This window comes from Pogona vitticeps, chromosome 2 (assembly GCF_051106095.1).
Source record: "Pogona vitticeps strain Pit_001003342236 chromosome 2, PviZW2.1, whole genome shotgun sequence".
Lineage (NCBI taxonomy): Eukaryota > Metazoa > Chordata > Lepidosauria > Squamata > Agamidae > Pogona > Pogona vitticeps.
Genome location: NC_135784.1, coordinates 59,327,647 through 59,348,255, shown reverse-complemented (window position 1 = coordinate 59,348,255; position 20,609 = coordinate 59,327,647). Strand labels below are relative to the sequence as shown.

The window sequence follows — 20,609 nt, the reverse complement described above, 5'->3', positions numbered from 1 at the left end:
CAGAATGTTGGACTGGGATGAGACCCTTGTCACAAGAGTAGGGCAGGCAAGCGCTGAGAGGGAATTTCTTTCAGGCTTTGGAACACCACTACCAGCAGGATTTGCAGAAAAAGAAGGCTCATGAGTTCCAATATCCTGCCCCTTTCAAACACTGTGACCAACACTGTTGGACCAAAAACTTGACACAAGAAAAGAGGGCTTGGGACTACCATGCCATCTGGAACAATGTGTACACACAAACACTAGCATGCCAAGCCATTCAGCCCTGGCACCAGGCAGGAATAGGTGGAAATCAGTGCCTAGAGTTTAAAGCCACCTCATCCACAAAAAGAAAATTATCTTCTCCTCTGGCAAACCAGAGAAGTATAGCCCTACCCTGAGACTTCAGGCATTGCCCTGAGGCAAAACAAGTCCAACTAGCACTCTGAATACTGAATACAAGTCTAATTTTAGAGAGATCACTTATATGCCATGAAATATACATTATTACCACTCAATGAGATTTCCAGCCAGCACAAATTTAGAAACAAGATTCTCTCCCCTGTCATCAGTGGTAAAATCACACGGGTCACTGAAGCCCTTTATTGCCCTGTTTAATAGCACAGCTCTATAGCTTGTTTCACATGAGAACATTTCAATTCCTCCTTAGGGAAACGTTTTATGGAGTGAGCATGACTTGGTGGATCTGTTAACCCCCAAACAGTTGGACTGCAATCTGCCCAACAAAATCTGCATTTGGAAAAACATCAGCTTAGTTAGAAATATCTCATTTTTTTCTTCTTTTCTTTTAAAATCTATTGTTGATTTAAATAAATATAAGCACTTTCTTACATAGGAGTGATCTAGGGTTGGGAGCAGTAAGATAATGTAGAGATCCAGTCCAAATCAGAGTTTCATATGCTGGGAATGGGACCAGAATTGTAAAAATATTCCAAAAATATAGAGCCACTGGGGGATATGGAGCTGTATGTGTGTTTACAGTGTGTATGTGAAAATACCTCCTCCTCTTCCTCCTCCTCATTTGTACACTTTATAGATCTTGGCCAAAATCAAATACTGTGGAAAAAAACGGGTGTAATTCACAGCAACTTCTGCCATTGCACATGGTGCAAGCCCTACTGAGGTTTAAAAATGGTGCCTAATCTCTACTTTTTAAAACTGAAGTAGGGCTTAGAGTCATAGAGTTGCAAGAAACCACTAAGGCCATCCAGTCCAACCCCCCGCCATGTAGAAACATCCATCAAAGTACTCCCAACAGATGGCCATCCAGTCGCTGCTTAAAAACCTCCAAAGAAGGAGATTCCACCACCCTTCGAAGCAGCCTATTCCACTGCCGGACAGCTCTGACCATCAGGAAGTTCTTCCTAATGTTCAGATGGAATTTCTTTTCTGCTTGGGAAGGCTTCCCCAGATTGAACGCCTTGGACAATGAATGTGAGAGTCTATGGTCTCTTTCACCCTTGTGCACTCACTGGATGACTCTTTCTGTGGAGCTATGGCAAAAGGAAGCCATCCTGATCTGCATTTCATCCCATATCTTTCTGTGAGTCCTCAGTCCACTAAGAGGACTTGAGCAATTTGGTCATCCCACCCACTCTGTTGCGACTTAGGGGGATCCAGTTGTTGGAGAACATGGACAAGAATTGGGACTTGCTCTGTCCTTCAGGAGAGGACAAAAAATCATGCAAAATCATGACTTTTGCTAATGAATATAGCAAGACATCATCACATGAATGATACTAAATACACCAATATCCTCACTGATGAACCAGGGAGACTGTGAGAGGGGTTGTTGTTGTTTAGTCGTTTAGTCGTGTCCAACTCTTCGTGACCCCATGGACCAGAGCACACCAGGCCCTCCTGTCTTCCACTGCCTCCTGGAGTTGGGTCAGATTCATGTTGGTAGCTTCGATGACACTGTCCAACCATCTCATCCTCTGTCGTCCCCTTCTCCTCTTGCCTTCATGCTTCCCTAACATCAGGGGTGAGGGGGGTGGAGAACCCTTAATTTGCTCACAAAATTATTGGGTATATTTTATGTGAAAGCATAGGCTGGGACCCAGTGCTGTCATCCCACAGATGGAATGGCATCCCTCTGAACATCCCACCATGCCCTCAACATTCACTCTGCAGGACTAGGAAACATTCTAGCAAGATAGAGGACTAAGGAGGGCAAGAAGGAGAGTGTCCCACACACATTTGCTACTGAAACGCTGGATTAAAATCATTATTTATTCACACACATTTATTCTATTACAAATGGAAGCACGGCCTGATGAACTCCTATGAAATTTAGTTTCTTTTACTTTTTGCCACATTTATAAGGAACAAGCAAATGGTTAAAGAACAGAAACCATTAAGACTGTAGCAAAACAAAGTCAAATATTATTAAATATTGCCTCTCCTCAGCAGTGCCAAACAGACAGTGAAATCGATTCATTTTGAGCAATAGAGAGAATTAAGTTTCACTTATTATTATTTTTTTGCTTCAGGGAACTTTGTCTAATCAGTCTTAAATTCTGAGCTATCACTATTGTCACTTCCTGCTTCTTCTGTGCCTTCACAGGCGTCATTATTTATCGTAGTCAGAGATGTCTGAAAACTGAAGCCGACATCTCTACCCTTGCACGTGCCAGTCTATTTCTAGATTCAGTTTGAGCATTTCCAAAGAAAACCAGATTCTCTCATGTGCTTTAGAAAGTGGAGAAGCCTGAGGAAGATGGGAAAAGAGCCAGAAGCTATGCCTTGAAAAGGCCTTGTCTCTTGATGTGCAGGAAGGACATACTTGACAGAATCCCAGATGCTTGCCTGAACCCAATGCCTAAATGTGCTCTGTATTCTGTAAGATTTGGGTGTTCTTCTCCATTATTTGGGGTTTTAAAAGGATCATATGGATCAGCCTTGGACAGCTGGTACCCTCTTTCTTAAATATGTTCAATATGCAAGGGTATTAAATGGGAGTTTCAATTAAGGAAACCCTTAATGGAAAAAAGGGTGGAGGGGGTTGATATGAACATCAGCTTCCGAGTCCAAACATACAAATAAGTAGGCAGGCTTACCTCAGCAATAATCCCCACACAGCCAGCAATGACTGCAGCCTTAGCTTGAGCCCCGCTCATTCCTCCAAGGCCAGAGGTGACAAAAACTTTCCCAGCCAGGCTCTCCACTCCCAAGTAACGACGGCCTGCATTGAGCACGGTTAGCTAAAGCAAAGTAGCAACAGAAGAGGGAGATTATTTTACACCGAGCTGTGAGAAGCCCCAGGGGCATTAATTAATAATAACTGTGTATGTACCATCCAGTAAATTCTGACTTATGGTGGCCCTTTTCAGGGATAATCTTGATAATATTATCATTCCTTTCTTTTAGGGTCACCGTGGGGCTGTGCAACTTGCCCAAGGCCACCCAGGCTGGCTCTACTCACAGGAGGCACAGCGGGGAATCGAACTCCCAACTTCTGTCTCACTGAGCTATCCATCCAGTTAGGGAGTTTTAGGGACAATTGGAATTAAAAAAACTGTCCCCAGACCTGCTGGAGGGCACAAAATGTGTTGTTGTTGTTGTTGTTTAGGCAAACATAATTTAAAAAGAAAAAACTGTTTTGGTGTTTGGGGTTCCTGAGGGCCAGAAGACAGTGTTTTGACCCCGGGGGGGGGGCTGCATGCAGCCCATGGGCTATATGTTGCCGGCCAGTGTTGTAGATCATAGTCCTTTAGCTTAATTAATCAAAACTATACATATGGCCCATCTATATTTACCATTCCAAATTTATTGCTTCTTCTTCAACAGTGTCTGTATTTTCGGGATTAAGTGAGACTTTCATGAAAATGAAGGAAGCCTCAGGGATTTCTATTATGCCACTCAGAATCTTTCACCCTCTGAATGTATTAAATGGTCAATATTTTCTAGTTATCATTTAAAGTTACTTTTTTAGCATTTGGGGTTTATGAAATTCTCTTATCATTCATATGTTCTTCCTTCCCCCACATAAAATGAAAAAAAAGTATTGCAGCAGGTAAGGTTGGATGAGACATTAAAATAACGGTATCCTTCCTCCTCATACTGCATTGGATCTCAAGCATGTAAATCTTTCAGTGCTAGCTCATTCAGACCTCAGACACACAAGCAAAGCCGTGCTGTCTCCCCGTTGACCAGTTACAAAGCAAACCCAAGCTAATGGGCTCAGTGTGGATTGAGGCCAGGTTTGTGATAGAATAAACAGGCGGTTTTGTACTCTTAAAGGCCCACTCCCTCTAAGTATACAATCAGTGTCATGTCTGGTGAGGCCTAAACAAAACAAAAACAACTGCAACAATGTAAATTGATTGATTGATTGATTGATTGATTGATTGATTGATTGATTGATTGATTGATTGATTGATTGATTGATTGATTGATTGATTGACTGATTCATTGTAATGCTAGTGGTGATTAATTACTTTTTAGGTTTTGCAAAACATGTGTCAATGACTGAGTTTAAAATAATAATTTGCCAGGCTCGATAATTGAAACTGCATTTATCATATTGATCAGATGGGGGACTTGATGTTCCCCTTTTCCCACAAATGGTACCTTCTGTAAGGAAGCGGAGTTCTTACCACTGTGCCATGGACTATTCCCTGTGGTCCAATATAGCAGTAGCTTCCTGCTGTCATTTGTCCATACCTATCAACAGCAGTTTTCGAATCAGTTCTTGATAATGTTATACAAACTCACGCCCCAACACAAAGATGGAGTATGTGCAGCGGATGGGTTCTGAGCACACAAAGACCCCCCACATATGCTGAAAAGCCTGGATATAGAAATGTTATACAGCACATAGCATAGTCTCTGGTTCCTCTAGTGACCCATTTGGGTAATATACCTTGCAAACACATATTTTGAGAAGTTTCATTTAATATTTTCAGGCAGCAGATAAATGGAACTGCGAGTGCTGATCCCAAAGATACTGCAGTCCTACTGTATATCCGTATGTTGCACTGCTCGACTGGTCCATCCTTTTCCAGTTGATCCTAGACTGCAACTTCCATCATCTACAGCCAGCATCAGCACTGGCTCTACTAGTTGGGGACAATGGGAACTACAACCCAACTTATCCACAGGGTGCCTATGGGAAAGGCTGATCTACTGATAAAAACACTACCCACTTTGGTTGTTGTGGGTTTTTCAGGCTCTCTGGCCGTGTACCCACTTCGTTTTCCCCTTAAGCATTTGCTGCCCCTCTTTCCTTTTTTCACATATGGTCTCTTACAATGCAAGTCTACATTTGCATGTTTTAAGTCCCATTGAGTTCATTGGGACTTACTCCCACTATGGGAATGGGAGCCCTACATCTGTGTTTTTATTCATAGTTTGCTTTCCAGTGTCCCACGTGACCTTATCCCTCCCTCTTCTATCACAGAGCATTCTAAAAACCCACAATTTCTCAAATACAAAAAAAAAAAAATAGTTTCCATAAATAAAAATGGGAATTTCAAATCATCTTGAACAATGGATCACTTACATTGTAACTCCCATTGCAAACATTTTCTCATACTCCTCTCTGGAGGAATAGTTAGGAATCACCTAAATGAAGAAGAAGGATGGGTTGGGGAAGAGAGAGAATGTTAAAAATGGGAGTGATATTTGAATAATAATACCATGTTAGGACAGATTCAATTATCCCTTGTCAATATTCCACCAATGCCTCTCACATGTGCAATGTAAAGGAACCTACCAGAAGAGCAAATGAGATCTAGTCCCGAATTTCCTGTTATTGCTGGAAATACAGCACTATCATAATAGGTAAAAGGTAAAGGTAAAGGTTCCCCTTGACAATTTTTGTCTAGTCGTGTTCGACTCTAGGGGGCGGTGCTCATCCCCGTTTCCAAGCCATAGAGCCAGCGTTTTGTCCGAAGACAATCTTCCATGGTCACATGGCCAGTGCGACTTAGACACGGAACGCTGTTACCTTTCCACCGAGGTGGTACCTATTTATCTACTTGCATTTAAATGCTTTCGAACCGCTAGGTTGGTGGGAGCTGGGACAAGCGACGGGCGCTCACTCCGTCGCGTGGATTCGATCTTACGACTGCTGGTCTTCTGACCCTGCAGCACAGGCTTCTGCGGTTTAGCCCGCAGCGCCTCCACGTACTTTGACTATCATAATAATTATCCTTTAAATCTCAGAAATGCCCCTATAATTTCTTTCTTACTCTCTGAGGAAGGGAAAGGAAAACAGAAAGGTGGCACGAAGAACAAATAAAGCATTACAATTACAGAGTTGGACGTGTGTGTGTGTTTAGTCGTTTAGTCGTGTCCGACTCTTCGTGACCCCATGGACCAGAGCACGCCAGGCCCTCCTGTCTTCTACTGCCTCCCGGAGTTGTGTCAGGTTCATGTTGGTTGCTTCGCAGACACTGTCCAGCCATCTCATCCTCGGTCGTCCCCTTCTCCTCTTGCCATCACACTTTCCCAACATCAGGGTCTTTTCCAGGGAGTCTTTTCTTCTCATTAGATGGCCAAAGTACTGGAGCCTCAGCTTCAGGATCTGTCCTTCCAGTGAGCACTCAGGGTTGATTTCCTTTAGAACTGATAGGTTTGTTCTCCTTGCAGTCCAGGGGATTCTCAAGAGCCTCCTCCAGCACCACAATTCAAAGGCATCAATTCTTCGGCGGTCTGCTTTCTTTATGGTCCAGCTCTCACTTCCATACATCATGACAGGAAAAACCATAGCTTTGACTATTCGGACTTTTGTTGGCAAGGTGATGTCTCTGCTTTTCAAGATGCTGTCCAGATTTGTCATCGCTTTCCTCCCAAGAAGAAGGCGCCTTTTAATTTCAGGGCTGCTGTCTCCATCTGCAGTGATCATGGAGCCCAGGAAGATAAAATTTGACACTGCCTCCATATCTTCCCCTTCTATTTCCCAGGAGGTGATGGGACCAGTGGCCATGATCTTAGTTTTTTTGATGTTGAGTTTCAGACCGTTTTTTGCACTCTCCTCTTTCACTCTCATTACAAGGTTCTTTAATTCCTCCTCACTTTCTGCCATCAGAGTGGTATCATCTGCATATCGGAGGTTGTTGATATTTCTTCCGGCAATCTTAACTCCGGCTTGGGTTTCTTCCAGTCCAGCCTTCCGCATGATGTATTCTGCATATAAGTTAAATAAGCTGGGGGACAATATACAGCCTTGCCGTACTCCTTTCCCAATTTTGAACCACTCAGTTGTTCCATGACCAGTTCTAACTGTTGCTACCTGTCCCACATATAGGTTTCTCAGGAGACAGATAAAGTGGTCAGGCACTCCCATTTCTTTAAGAACTTGCCATAGTTTGCTGTGGTCCACACAGTCAAAGGCTTTCGCATAGTCAATGAAACAGAAGTAGATATTTTTCTGGAACTCTCTGGCTTTCTCCATAATCCAGCGCAAGTTAGCAATTTGGTCTCGAGTTCCTCTGCCTCTTCGGAATCCAGCTTGTACTTCTGGGAGTTCTCGGTCCACATACTGCTGAAGCCTACCTTGTAGGATTTTGAGCATAACCTTGCTAGCATGCGAAATGAGTGCAATTGTACGGTAGTTGGAGCATTCTTTGGCACTGCCTTTCTTTGGGATTGGGATGTAGACTGCTCTTTTCCAATCCTCTGGCCACTGTTGAGTTTTCCAAACTTGCTGGCATATTGAATGTAGCACCTTAACAGCATCATCTTTCAAGATTTTAAATAGTTCAACTGGAATGCCATCACCTCCACTGGCCTTGTTGTTAGCCAGGCTTTCTAAGGCCCACTTGACTTCGCTCTCCAGGATGTCTGGCTCAAGGTCAGCAACTACATTGTCTGGGTTGTCCGGGATATCCACATCTTTCTGATATAATTCCTCCGTGTATTCTTGCCACCTCTTCTTGACGTCTTCTGCTTCTGTTAGGTCCCTCCCATTTTGGTCTTTTATCATGTTCATCTTTGCGCAAAATGTTCCTCTAATATGTCCAATTTTCCTGAACAGATCTCTGGTCTTTCCTTTTCTGTTATCTTCCTCTATTTCTTTGCATTGTTCATTTAAGAAGGCCCTCTTGTCTCTCCTTGCTATTCTTTGGAAGTCTGAATTCAAGTTTCTGTAACTTTCCCTATCTCCCTTGCATTTTGCTTCCCTTCTCCTCTCTGCTATTTCTAAGGCCTCGTTGGACAGCCACTTTGCTTTCTTGCATTTCCTTTTCTTTGGGATGGTTTTCGTTGCTGCCTCCTGGACAATGTTACGAGCCTCTATCCAAAGTTCTTCAGGCACTCTGTCCACCAAATCTAGTTCCTTAAATCTGTTCTTTACTTCCACTGTGTATTCATAAGGGATTTGGTTTAGATTATACCTGAGTGGCCCAGTGGTTTTTCCTAATCTCTTCAGTCTAAGCTTGAATTTTGCTATGAGAAGCTGATGATCAGAACCGCAGTCAGCTCCAGGTCTTGTTTTTGCTGACTGTATTGAGCTTCTCCATCTTTGGCTGCAGAGAATATAATCAATCTGATTTCGATATTGCCCATCTGGTGATTTCCATGTATAGAGTCGCCTCTTGTGTTGTTGGAAAAGAGTGTTTGTGATGACCAGCTTATTCTCTTGACAAAACTCTATTAGCCTTTGTCCTGCTTCGTTCTGAACTCCAAGGCCAAACTTCCCTGTTGTTCCTTTTATCTCTTGGCTCCCTACTTTAGCATTCCAGTCCCCTAGAATGAGAAGAACATCTTTCTTTGGTGTCAGTTCTAGAAGGTGTTGTAAATCTTCATAGAATTGTTCAATTTCAGTCTCCTCAGCAATGCTGGTTGGTGCATAAACTTGGATTATTGTGATGTTGAATGGTCTGCCTTGGATTCGTATTGACATCATTCTATCATTTTTGAGATTGTATCCCATTACAGCTTTTCCCACTCTTTTGTTGACTATGACGGCTACTCCATTCCTTCTACGGGATTCTTGTCCACAATAGTAGATATGATAATCATCTGAGCTGAATTCGCCCATTCCTGTCCATTTTAGTTCACTGATGCCCAGGATGTCGATGTTTATTCTTGCCATCTCCTGTTTGACCACCTCCAGCTTCCCAATGTTCATAGATCTTACATTCCAGGTTCCTATGCAGTATTTTTCTTTGCAGCATTGGATTTTCCTTTCACTTCCAGGCACGTCCACAGCTGAGCGTCCTTTCGGCTTTGGCCCAACCACTTCATTAGCTCTGGAGCTACTTGTACTTGTCCTCCGCTCTTCCTCAGTAGCATTTTGGACGCCTTCCGACCTGAGGGGCCCATCTTCCAGCATCATATCTTTTAGCCTTTTGTTTCTGATCATGGGGCGTTCTTGGCAAAGATACTGGAGTGGCTTGCCATTTCCTACTCCAGGTGGATTGCGTTTAGTCGGAACTCTCCACTATGTCCTGTCCGTCTTGGGTGTCCCTGCACGGCATAGCCCATAGTTTCTCTGAGTTACTCAAGCCCCTTCGCCACGACAAGGCAGCAATCCATGAAGAAGACAGAGTTGGACAGATTTCAGGAAATCCAGGTTCTGATTCCCACTGAGCCGTTAAATTCATTGGGTTAATCCTGGGGTGGTCACTCTCTTTCAGAGTGTAGCTTCTTGCATATTTAGGGTTAACTCACCACAGAGGAGGGCCAATCCACAAGTGAGGAATAGAGGGAAGTGGAGGAATGATGGGGGGGGGGGAACCCAACCCAGAGAGGTTGTGTTGACAACAGTGTTTACCATGCCATTGGTGATGACTAATCGAGGAGCTCTGTGGTGGCTAGGGAAGAGTCCCAGAGGGTGTCCACTGTACATGACCAAGGTTTGCTCTTCATCCATCTCAGACAAATAGTGCATTACCAGCCAGAACTAGAGTAGAAATGAACAGAGTGATAGCAAATAAGGTTCCTTTCTTACTATTGATTGGCATTCACATCCTTTTAAGAGGTAGACTAGACAGGGTGGCAGACAAGGGCTTGGATAGCTACCAAATTCCTATAATGTTGGAGAGGGAGCATTCAAAGATGGCAAGAGGGATGACAAATCTCCCGTTCCTAATGCTTTCCCTTTGAAACTCTTTTTTTCCAGACATTTTCCTAGACATTCCCAGTGTAGCTCGGAACCTGGAAACAATCTCCCCTCCCCGCCCACAAAAAATTCCTTTGGCAACAAGGACAGCTCCCTTCCTATAAGTTCACATGTAGTTAGGAATAGAGGGATCCACTGACAGGAATCCATCCCAGAAAGGGAAAGACTCCATTAACAAGGAGTTTTGAAGCCTAAGTACAGACACCAAAAAGGCCCTCAGATAGTACCGTATCTTTCTGTGTATAAAACAACACTTTTCCCTAAAATCGTTAGAGGAAAAACTGAGGGTTGTTTTGTACATGGAAGGAGGTGGAGGCAAAGGGGCAGCCGTGCTTGGCCACCTCTCAGGGCTGCCCATAGACTGCTGCTGCCACTGCCCGATTGCCTCCTCCTCCTTCCAGGGCTCACCTCCAGCTCACGCTGCCACCTTGTCCCCTGCCCGAAGGGAGCCTGCAAGTGGCACTGAAGGAGGTGATCTGGCAGTGGTGGCAGTGGTGGCAGCAGTCAATGGGCACCCATGAGAGATGGCTGAGCGTGGCTGCTCCTTTGCCTCCATTTCCGCTTCCTCCTCCTCCTGCTTCTGCCTCCGCTGCCAGCGCCACTCGCGGGCTCCCTTTGGGCAGGGGAGAAGGTGGCAACGTCATCTGCGGTGGAGGCGGCAGCAGATGGAGGCAGAGCCACCCGTCGCGGCTGCCCATTGACTGCTTCTCTGCCTCCTGCAAGGGACAAAATTAGGGGGCCATCGTATACATTGGGGGGTTGTATACATGGAAAAATATGGTAATAATGACAGTGTGCCATCAAATTGATCCCAACATACATTGATCTTTCCAGGGGTTTCTAGGTAGTGAATACTCAGACGTGGTTCACCATTCCCTCCTTCTGGCACAGAAGATCCAGTGGAGATTCAAACTTCCAATGTCTGGCTCCACAGCCAGATACCTAAACCACTGAGCTATCCAGTGGGGTTAAATTTGTTGCCTCCCCCAAAGATCTTAAAATAAAGGAGACAACAGCATCACAATTAAAAGGTGATTAAATACTGTCTCTCAAAAAACATATTCTTTAAAGCTGCTGTATTGTCTCAGTCAACAAGCAACCAAAGCTGGTTTGCCTCCCAAAGACTAATCACCGAGCACAGTTTGTGAAACTGTGAAGCCTTGCTGAACGATAACCAGACATTCTTTACTTCTTAAAGCAGCTTCACTTCTGATTCAGAAGCTGCCGTATCACTTCTTCAGGTCCTCAAAAAAACCATATTACAAGCTGTGTATGGTTTTTTTGAGGACCTGAAGAAGTGATACGGCAGCTTCTGAATCAGAAGTGAAGCTGCTTTAAGAAGTAAAGAATGTCTGGTTATCTTTCAGGAAGGCTTCACTGTAAGATAGATATCACCCTCTCCTTATAACTGCTCTGATCAGTAGTTTGGCAGTAGCATGTGGAGGTACCTGAGGCTTCTAAGCATTCTCCAGGGTAGTTGATAGCAATGTCATACCTAGTTTGGCCCAAAGACCAGAGTTTAAATCCCAGCACAAGTGGTGTGAGTAGTCTTGGGCCACAGTCACTTTTTCAGTCTAATTGAGTTCACGAGGTTATTGTAAAATGAGAGTTGGGAGACAACTGACCACCATAGAAGAAAGCCAAGTTCCCATGATACTGTGATTAAGATTGCAGCCCCAGATTTTCAAGTTGCATTTATGACTAGCATGTTGTCTATGACTGATGTCATTTCCATCAATTTTTTAGCCATTAACAGATATGACAGAAAACTGCCTCTGCTTTGAGATGTAGCACGCTTTGGGGGCAGAGACCTGGAAAAGAAATTCCACCCTCATGTTTTTTGGTTCAGCGAAGGCTGTAGAGCTAGGCATGAGTAAAACTGGTAGAAGAATTTACATCCTAAGATATGCTCTTGAAACCCTATTTTTTTTAAAAAAAATACAACATGGATAACAACACACACCAAAAATAACATTTTGAAGCATAGTTTCGCTACAGCCAAAGATTTTTAGAAACAGTCTCTTTTACACAACGGCAAAAACTAAGAACAAAATGTCCTTATCATCACTAAATAAAATCATTCATCCAATTACTGTTCTTAAATAACGAGCCACAGAGAAGTAATTGTTCTCCTGTGAAACTCTTGTTCTGTATCACACTCGTATCTAAGTTGGACAAGGCTGCTGGAGCAAAGGAACAGATAGCACGTTTCCAAGAGTTGTCGTGTCTGTATTTTGCTCAGCAGCCCAATATGCAAGCCCAGGGAGGAATGAAAGGCCCATGAGGTATAAAAGCATGATCTGCACATATCGGGATGAAGCATAGTAGCTATTTCTAGAACAAAAGATGAGAGGGCGCCACTCTGCCTGGGAACATGGTTGTTCTAATTCCAGATAACACCGTGCCTGAAATCCAGTCGTAAGTGCTGTTGTCCTAGAATAGGAGCTCACATTAGAATAGGGCCACAGATTTAGTGGAACTTACGGAGGAGTTGACTCGTCAAATCTCCACTAAGTCAATGGGCCTACTCTAGTTGCAGTTTACAACTGTATTCCAGTCATTGCGTTGTGTTGATTTATTTGACGGGCCAAGTGCTTTCTTCACCTGCTCAGAGGCACACTTCTTTTGGTTATTTCAGTTTATTTTTAAAGCGTATGAACATTGGCTACTTCATTTTGTCCTCTCTCTTTGCTAATGTACTTCCTCTCATTTGATGAGGTAATAATGGCTAGCATGGAATGAATAATTCCCCAAGCGCTTGCGCTCCCCAATGAAGGACTGAAACTCCTGGCAGAAGCTCCTCCCGGCTGGCATGCAGAACCCACCACCTCGGATAGACTCTGGCCTGTCATTTCAGGCACATCTACTTCAGGGTATATTGCCCACTGGATTGCAAGGCTCAGTGGGCAATACCTATTCAAGCATCAAGGAGGGGAATGCTGCATACACAGAATTACAGAACTGTAGAGTTGGAAGGAACTGAGGTTCATCTAGTCCAGCCCCTACCAAAGCCAGAAATCCACAGCCAGAGCATTCCTGACGGGTGGCCAATGCCATCCAGTCTGTTTTAAAACAGACCCAGATTCTCTTCTAGCACATCTACTTAAGGACCATTATCAATCCAAGTGGTTTACGTTATGTGAAACCAAACTTGAATCGATTGGTATACCTTTAAACTCCATCTTTAACAGCAATTTTGATCAGGTGCTCTCTCTTGTTAAAGAGAAACTATGGGAGTCCGAGTATATCCATCTGGTCTCCAGTATCAACCAAATATGCTCTCCTATCCACTATGGTATCTTCCCTACCTTTGGCTCTGGACACTTTTACTTACAGTCCCTGCTGAACCCCCTAACCAGGAGGGCTTTTATGCTAGCGCGGCTGAATATTTTCCCCTCCGAGGTCCTCAAGGGGCGATATGCCCGAGTACCCTTCGAAAAAAGAACTTGTAACCTCTGCGGATTAGAACCCGATTCAGTTTCGCATATTCTGTATCACTGCCCCAAGTTTAGAGATCTCCGAGACCGAATTCTAGGTCCAATCATCTCAGGCTTCTCTGGTCCCCCCCCAGCTTCTGACAGGTTTCCTCCTCCATGACTTTTCTCTGGAAACTATGACTCCAGTAGCTGAGTTCCTCGCTAAGGTGCTCACTCTTCAAACCTCAAAAAACTAACCTAACTTCTCCTACTACTTTAATTTATTATCGGATTGTATGTTTTAACTGTTTTATGCCAATAAAGGTTGCTTTGCCCCTACCCATCCAGTCTCTTGTGCTAAAAACTCAACAAAAGAAAGCCCATTGTGTTCTGAGGAAGTCCTTTTGGTTGTCAAACAGCTCTGATCATTAGGATATCCTTACTAGGTATCAATTAGAATCTCCATTCTTGCTACATAAACCCATTGGTTCAGATCTTGCAAGAAAACAAGCTTGGACCATCTTTCATATTACCCCTAAGGTATGTACAGAACTAGAAAATGTTATCTTGATTAACTGCAATTCCCAGAATCTAATGCAAGGTCCTGGGAGACATCATTCAAAAAAAAGTAATGGCACTAAGATTTGAGAATGTGTGAGTTTAGCTTAGCCACTGAGCATACACCTCACTCATTCCAAAAGCTCAGGTGTTGCTCCAATTTACTGAGAATGCCCAGACCAGGAAAACTTTGATTGGAGGAAAGAAAAACAAGCACCTTGTAAGTGGGAAAGGGGGAACAGCCAGGATAACTTTTTGCCTGTAGTTGTATGTAGCTAATCCATTCCTACACATGTCTAGCAGATATTCATCAGGGAAACGTGCAGCACCACATGTAGTGAACCTTTGTAGTCCCATGGCCCTTTCTTGAAATTCGTTCAAAAATGTAGAGTACATTGGGTATGACACACACATACACTATTGACCCTGATTACTAACTTAAGATTCATTCAGGTATATTACAAGATTCAAAATGGCTTCTTCTATTTTGCTCACACAGTCTACCTGCACATTGGTTTAGCTTTTATGACAGAAAAGAACGCATGCACCCCTCTTCTATATTACTGCTTTGGAAAGTCTTCCAGTTTGCCACTTGAGAGTTCCTGCAGTTCTTAAGTTACAGGGGCATACATACCCAGAAGGGCAGTAGTTCCTCGTTTTAATAATATTTGAGCCACCAGCTTCATGATTAGAAGCTGAGCTTATTTAAGCAATAGACTTTGATTACCCTAGTCTTGCAAATTAGTTGTTTTTTTGTTCCTTTTGATTTCGGTTTTGGTTTGGTGATTGGTCATTAGGAGGTAATTAATAGGCTGCAAGCAGGCTGTGCAGAAACTTCAGCTTTGAAAGAAAGGATCTGATGAATGTAATGCTTTTTCACATTCTAGCTGTGAAACTGGTCCTAAGGACGTTCTAATTAAAGCAGGGATGATTTAAGTCCCCAGCCCCACATGGATCAAATCACAGAGATTTCTGAATTGGAGTCAATGACAGCCACACAATTTAGTAGACAAAGTCTAACAGAAGACTGGTGAGCTATGGGTACGGTCACACTATTCATACCAGAAAATATACAAAGATCCTCCTACCTGGGCCCAGTTGCTGAAAACTTGTCCATTTCCTCCATACGTTACAAGTTCCTGGGGAAACTACAACAGGCACATTTTGAAATTCCATATTAAACAGTGCTGCCATAAAATATTTCAAAACAGTTCTTTTAGGGTGATTTCAGCATTTCCCCTTTCTAATTCAATAACAGGATTTTAATCTCAAATGCAGTGGAGTATGTAATCCCCACATCATTCATATCATAATACACTGAAACTGGTACATTTTTACCCAAACAAAACCAAAACAGCATTCTTTCCCAGTACTAAAATCTCCCTAGACATTATCACAGCAATCCATAAAGTGTAAAACAAAGCAAGCACACAGAGGAGTTACTCTCTTTATATCAGAAAAGAGGGTAATGACAAGGCTAGTGTAGAACATTTTCCTGACTGAAACATCGAACAATACGGCACCCTTTTTCCAGATACAGTGGTACCTCGCTAGACAGTTACCCCGCATGACAGTTTTTTCGCTAGACATTGGCTTTTTGCAATCGCTATAGCGATTCGCAAAACAGTGATTCCTATGGGGGAATTTCACTGGACAATGTTTGGTCCCTGCTTTGTAAACTGATTTTCGTTAGACAACGATTTTGACAGCTCCCTCCACACTCACAAAATGGGTGTTTTCAGGACCTAAGCGTCACAAGACAGCTATTTAAACAGCTGATCAGTGGTTCGCAAAGTGGCTTTCCTATGGCTGATCTTCGCTAGACAAGGACGATTCTTCACCATTGGAACGCTTTAAACAGGTTTCAATGCATTCCAATGGGGAAATGCTTTTCGCTAGACGATAATTTCGCTAAACAGCAATTTCAGTGGAATGGATTATCATCATCTAGCGAGGCACCACTGTACCCTTAATGGAGTGATCATCGAACCCTACTTCAACATAGGACAGCATTTCACATCACAGGTGAAGGCACCAGGTCAGCATAGAGGACTGAGGGCCAGCTATTCTCCTTCTAATGAAGATTGCCACAGTCTGCCTAATGTTAGAGCTGGACCTGATCCATGAGCAACTGAAACGGTCTTATTTTCCAAAAAACAACAACAATGTATTGCCATCAACATTATTCGTTCTTTCCAGGACTTAGCAGTCATTGAATGTTTGCTACCTGTGCCACTGCGGGGTCAAGATTATTCATGATCATGTGCATTATTGCAGCAGCCTGTCTGGTTTTGCAAGGATATTCCTGGATGTGGTAAGCTCTGAAATGAAAATATATAAAATTTATAAAGTGAAAAGTAACTGTCCCAAAACTTACTTTGAAACTGCAAATTTGGATTGATTTATTTCTAATTTATCTCAAAGAAAGGCAAAGAAACCCTAAAATGAAAACACACTTGAAAGAACAGTAATATCAGTTTGGTCACTTTTTTTAAAAAAGCAGAATGTTGATTTGCTCTGCTGTACAACAATGCGGGTTCGATGCAAAACTATACTGAGATCCAGAAACAAAAGCACAGCTTCTATCCATTAAATTTATGATACTGATATTTCAGGAAATTATTAGTTTAGCACAATGCTCACACTGAGTGTTCAGGTTGCTTCGTGGGTCCTCGTCAAACTATATTCCCATCACATGAATTAATCAGTTAGAAAATGCTATTCATATTTTTCAATTATCAAAAAGCTAAAGAATGTTGCAAGTCAATGAGTGTGCTTATGAGTTTCACCATGTCACATTTCAGGAGGAAAACAGCTGCATTTGCCTATTGATTTTGAATAGCTGGTCTCTCTCCACATATGGAAAATCATTCAACAGGAAAACTGGGACAGCCAGCTAAGATAATCAGGGATCCATGGACTAGTTTCAGATCCTCCATTTCAAATCATTTTAGCAGCTGGATCCATCCTCATGGACACATATCCATTAACTCTCCATATGATGGAGAAAAAGAAAAATTGAAATTCCTTGCCAGGTTAGGAAATCATTTTAATTTTGTTTTTAAAATCGTCGTCATTTAGTCGTTTAGTCGTGTCCGACTCTTCGTGACCCCATGGACCAGAGCACGCCAGGCCCTCCTATTTTCCACTGCTTCCCGGAGTTGGGTCAAATTCATGTTGGTTGCTTCGATGACACTGTCCAACCATCTCATCCTCTATCGTCCCCTTCTCCTCTTGCCTTCACACTTTCCCAACATCAAGGTCTTTTCCAAGGAGTCTTCTCTTCTCATGAGATGGCCAAAGTACTGGAGCCTCAGCTTCAGAATCTGTCCTTCCAGTGAGCACTCAGGGTTGATTTCTTTTAGAATGGATAGGTTTGTTCTCCTTGCAGTCCAGGGGACTCTCAAGAGCCTCCTCCAGCACCACAATTCAAAGGCATCAATTCTTCAGCAGTCAGCTTTCTTTATGGTCCAGCTCTCACTTCCATACATCACTACAGGAAAAACCATAGCTATGACTTTTGTTGGCAAGGTGATGTCTCTGCTTTTTAAGATGCTGTCAAGGTTTGTCATCGCTTTCCTCCCAAGAAGCAGGCGTCTTTTAATTTAGTGACTGCTGCGGCCATCTGCAGTGATCATGGAGCCCAAGAAAGTAAAATCTGTCACTGCCTCCATATCTTCCCCTTCTATTTCCCAGGAGGTGATGGGACCAGTGGCCATGATCTTAGTTTTGTTTTGTTTTTGTTTTGTTTTTTATGTTGAGTTTCAGGCTGTTTTTTGCGCTCTCCTCTTTCATCCTCATTACAAGGTTCTTTAGTTCCTCCTCATTTTCTGCCATCAGAGTGGTATCATCTGCATATCAGAGGTTGTTGATATTTTTTCCGGCAATCCTAATTTCGGTTTGGGATTCCTCCAGTCCAGCCTTCCGCGTGATGTATTCTGCATATAAGTTAAATAAGCCAGGGGACAATATACAGCACCTTTTTTTAAAATAGCAGTACCCATTTTTGTACTGATGAATGGGATCAGATAGGCAATGCTAAATAAACAACAGGGCAAAAATACTGAGACACAGTAAAAACAGTCTGGCTGTTCTAGAATCTCCAGGTGATCACTGGCACTTTAAGAACACAGTAAGGTGTCTCACACTGAGTGAGGCTCTTGATCTTTATAGCCCAGTTTTGTCAACTTCCAAGATTTAAAGCAGGATTATTTCCTAGCCCTACCTGGAGATCACTGGTTTTACCTGGTGGTCTCCCATCCACAGGATAATTGTGTGTGTTCGGTGTAGCATGACGGTGGTAGCCTTATTCTTCTACCTTTTGTGCATTGACTAGCCATCACTACGAATTGACATGATACCCTTGTAGACTCTATTGCATTCAGCCATAGTGGATGGGTTGCCTTTCTTTCTTTTCTTTCAGAAGAAGAACTTCTACCCATGGGACTGCCAGCGAAAGGATAGATGGCTCTTGCCAGAGGTCTGAACTGACCATTTGCAGGAGGCACATGAACTTAGATGGAGGGCCACAAATGGCCCTATGGCAACAGGTTGTTCCCATCCTATTGTGATGGAAATATATCACTACACATAGAAGCAAGCTGTGTTAGGACAGCAGCTTTTGAAATCTGTGTGCACAGTTTATCATAAATATGAATTTCATGGCATCAACATTCTTGGTATTGATTCATATCTAGATAGTGTTTGTTGTTTTCAGAGCTGTATGCCTTATTCTATGCACAAAACCCACCAAAACATGTGCCCGAAAAGGGAACAGTAGGTTTGCTTTATGAAGGGCTACACTGGACTCCCATCCATGAAACTGTCCACAAAAATGTGCTGTAGTTGCAGCATGAGCAACAGCTAAGCAGCCAACACGTGGCTTAGAAAACTTTCAGCCATGACTGGTGAACTTGTGGTCCTCCAGATGTGGTTGAAGGACAACATCCATTATTCCTTGGAATCACAGAATAATAATAAAATGATAGGGTTGAAAGGGATCCCAATGGTCACATAATCCAGAACCAATGCAGGGAATCCACAGCTAAACCATCCTTGTGAGCCCAATCATTTCTGTATAATACCCCAGTAACGTCCACCCGTTTCCAAGGTAGTCCATTGACTTTGCTGACCATGAGGCCAATGGAGATCTGCAGACGAACAACACCTAGACAGCTACACATTCTTCACTCCAGCCCTAAGCTTTAGCCAGTGGTCTAGTAGTTCAGTCTGAGCAACCTCTTCAGTGGGAAGACCAAGCTCACAGAAATCAACCACCTCCCTGTTCACTGGCAGATCAGTTTCTCAATCCTATCCAATGTTTGCATTGTGTCCTTGCTCCACCTTTCTGCCTGTTTTATCTGTTTCTGGACAGGTGGTCTTTCGCTTGCATAGCTTGGTTATTACTATGCCTCTCAGTCATTAGTTCTGATGGGCTGTGACAGGACGCTGGTTCAGCCCAGGTTCCCAGGACAGAAACACAGGGACACAGTGCCTAGAGAGGCACTTCCCTTTGAGGTTAGCTGCAGCCCTCATAGCATCTGGCAGGGAATGCTAGGAATTTCTCAGCATCATTATCTTGGGGAATGGGTTTTGCCAGAACCAACATGTTTTAAGTAATAAAATGTATTTGGAGGATAGTATAATGATCTTGACTGGACAATCCAGTCTTGTTATCTTCATGAAAAAATTCAGACATACCTAGACAGACCAGCATAGCTGCTTTCATGTTGAGACTGTCCTAGGGGTGGTGATGACAGAGATTGTCACAATGAGCCCCTGCCCCCAGCAAGGGTGTGGGTGGATAACCATGTTAATCCATTCCAGCAAAACAAAACAGATCCTTTCATCACCTTAAAGGTCAACAAGCTTTATTGCTACAATTTTTTTATTGCTTTCATGGACGCCAGCCCACCTCTTGTTTGCATCTGAAGATGTAGATTAGAGTTGAGGAAAGTGTATGATGCTATACTTCATTTGTCTTTAAGGTGGCACAAAACTTTCTGCTGTTTCTGTGCTGTAAAATTTACCAGCCTGCCACTGGACGCTAACTATGTAGCTAAGCCAAAAGGAATGGTCTTCTCTCCCAGTCCCAGCATCGGGCTGGCAGTTCATTGTCATGTTGGAGAATGCTCCCAAAGCCCTTACCTCATTTCAATTTGAGGACAGAATCTGTACATGTAGATATGTCCATAGGCTTGCAGTTCTTTGGCAAATTCAGGTGCCAGGACTTCATGGAAGCTGGGTGGGAAGTAACGCAAAGAATTCTTCAATGCCAGCTGCCAAGACAAGGGGAAAAAAAGGAGGTAATAAGAGTAAACCTAGAAGTGACTAGGTGGGTGGTTATCACAGCTAATTAAACACATGCATTTTATCAGGCTCACTGGGAACAATTCCCAGATACTAACAAGGTATTCAAGGGCATTGACCATAATAAGTGCAGCCAGCAAAGAAGGAAGTGCTGCATTTTGGACTGGATTTCTCTACTCTAACTGGTACAACCAAAAGAATTATCCTGGCATCGGCCGAAGTCCCTTGCTTAGCATACCAAGTTACAACTAGGGTAG

General features: G+C 43.2%; 1 protein-coding gene across 1 annotated transcript in view; it reads right to left on the bottom strand.

Moving 5' to 3' along the window:
• Positions 1 to 20,609, bottom strand: part of UROC1 (urocanate hydratase 1) — an 83,253-nt gene that overhangs the window by 46,413 nt on the left and 16,231 nt on the right. Inside the window, exons 2-8 of the mRNA XM_078385243.1 lie at positions 20,191 to 20,321; positions 16,271 to 16,364; positions 15,132 to 15,191; positions 9,722 to 9,850; positions 5,504 to 5,565; positions 4,599 to 4,665; positions 3,060 to 3,203 (exon numbers count right to left, since the gene is read on the bottom strand). Of these exons, the coding sequence (XP_078241369.1) occupies positions 3,060 to 3,203; positions 4,599 to 4,665; positions 5,504 to 5,565; positions 9,722 to 9,850; positions 15,132 to 15,191; positions 16,271 to 16,364; positions 20,191 to 20,321 (687 nt within the window). The remainder of the gene's footprint in view (positions 1 to 3,059; positions 3,204 to 4,598; positions 4,666 to 5,503; positions 5,566 to 9,721; positions 9,851 to 15,131; positions 15,192 to 16,270; positions 16,365 to 20,190; positions 20,322 to 20,609) is intronic.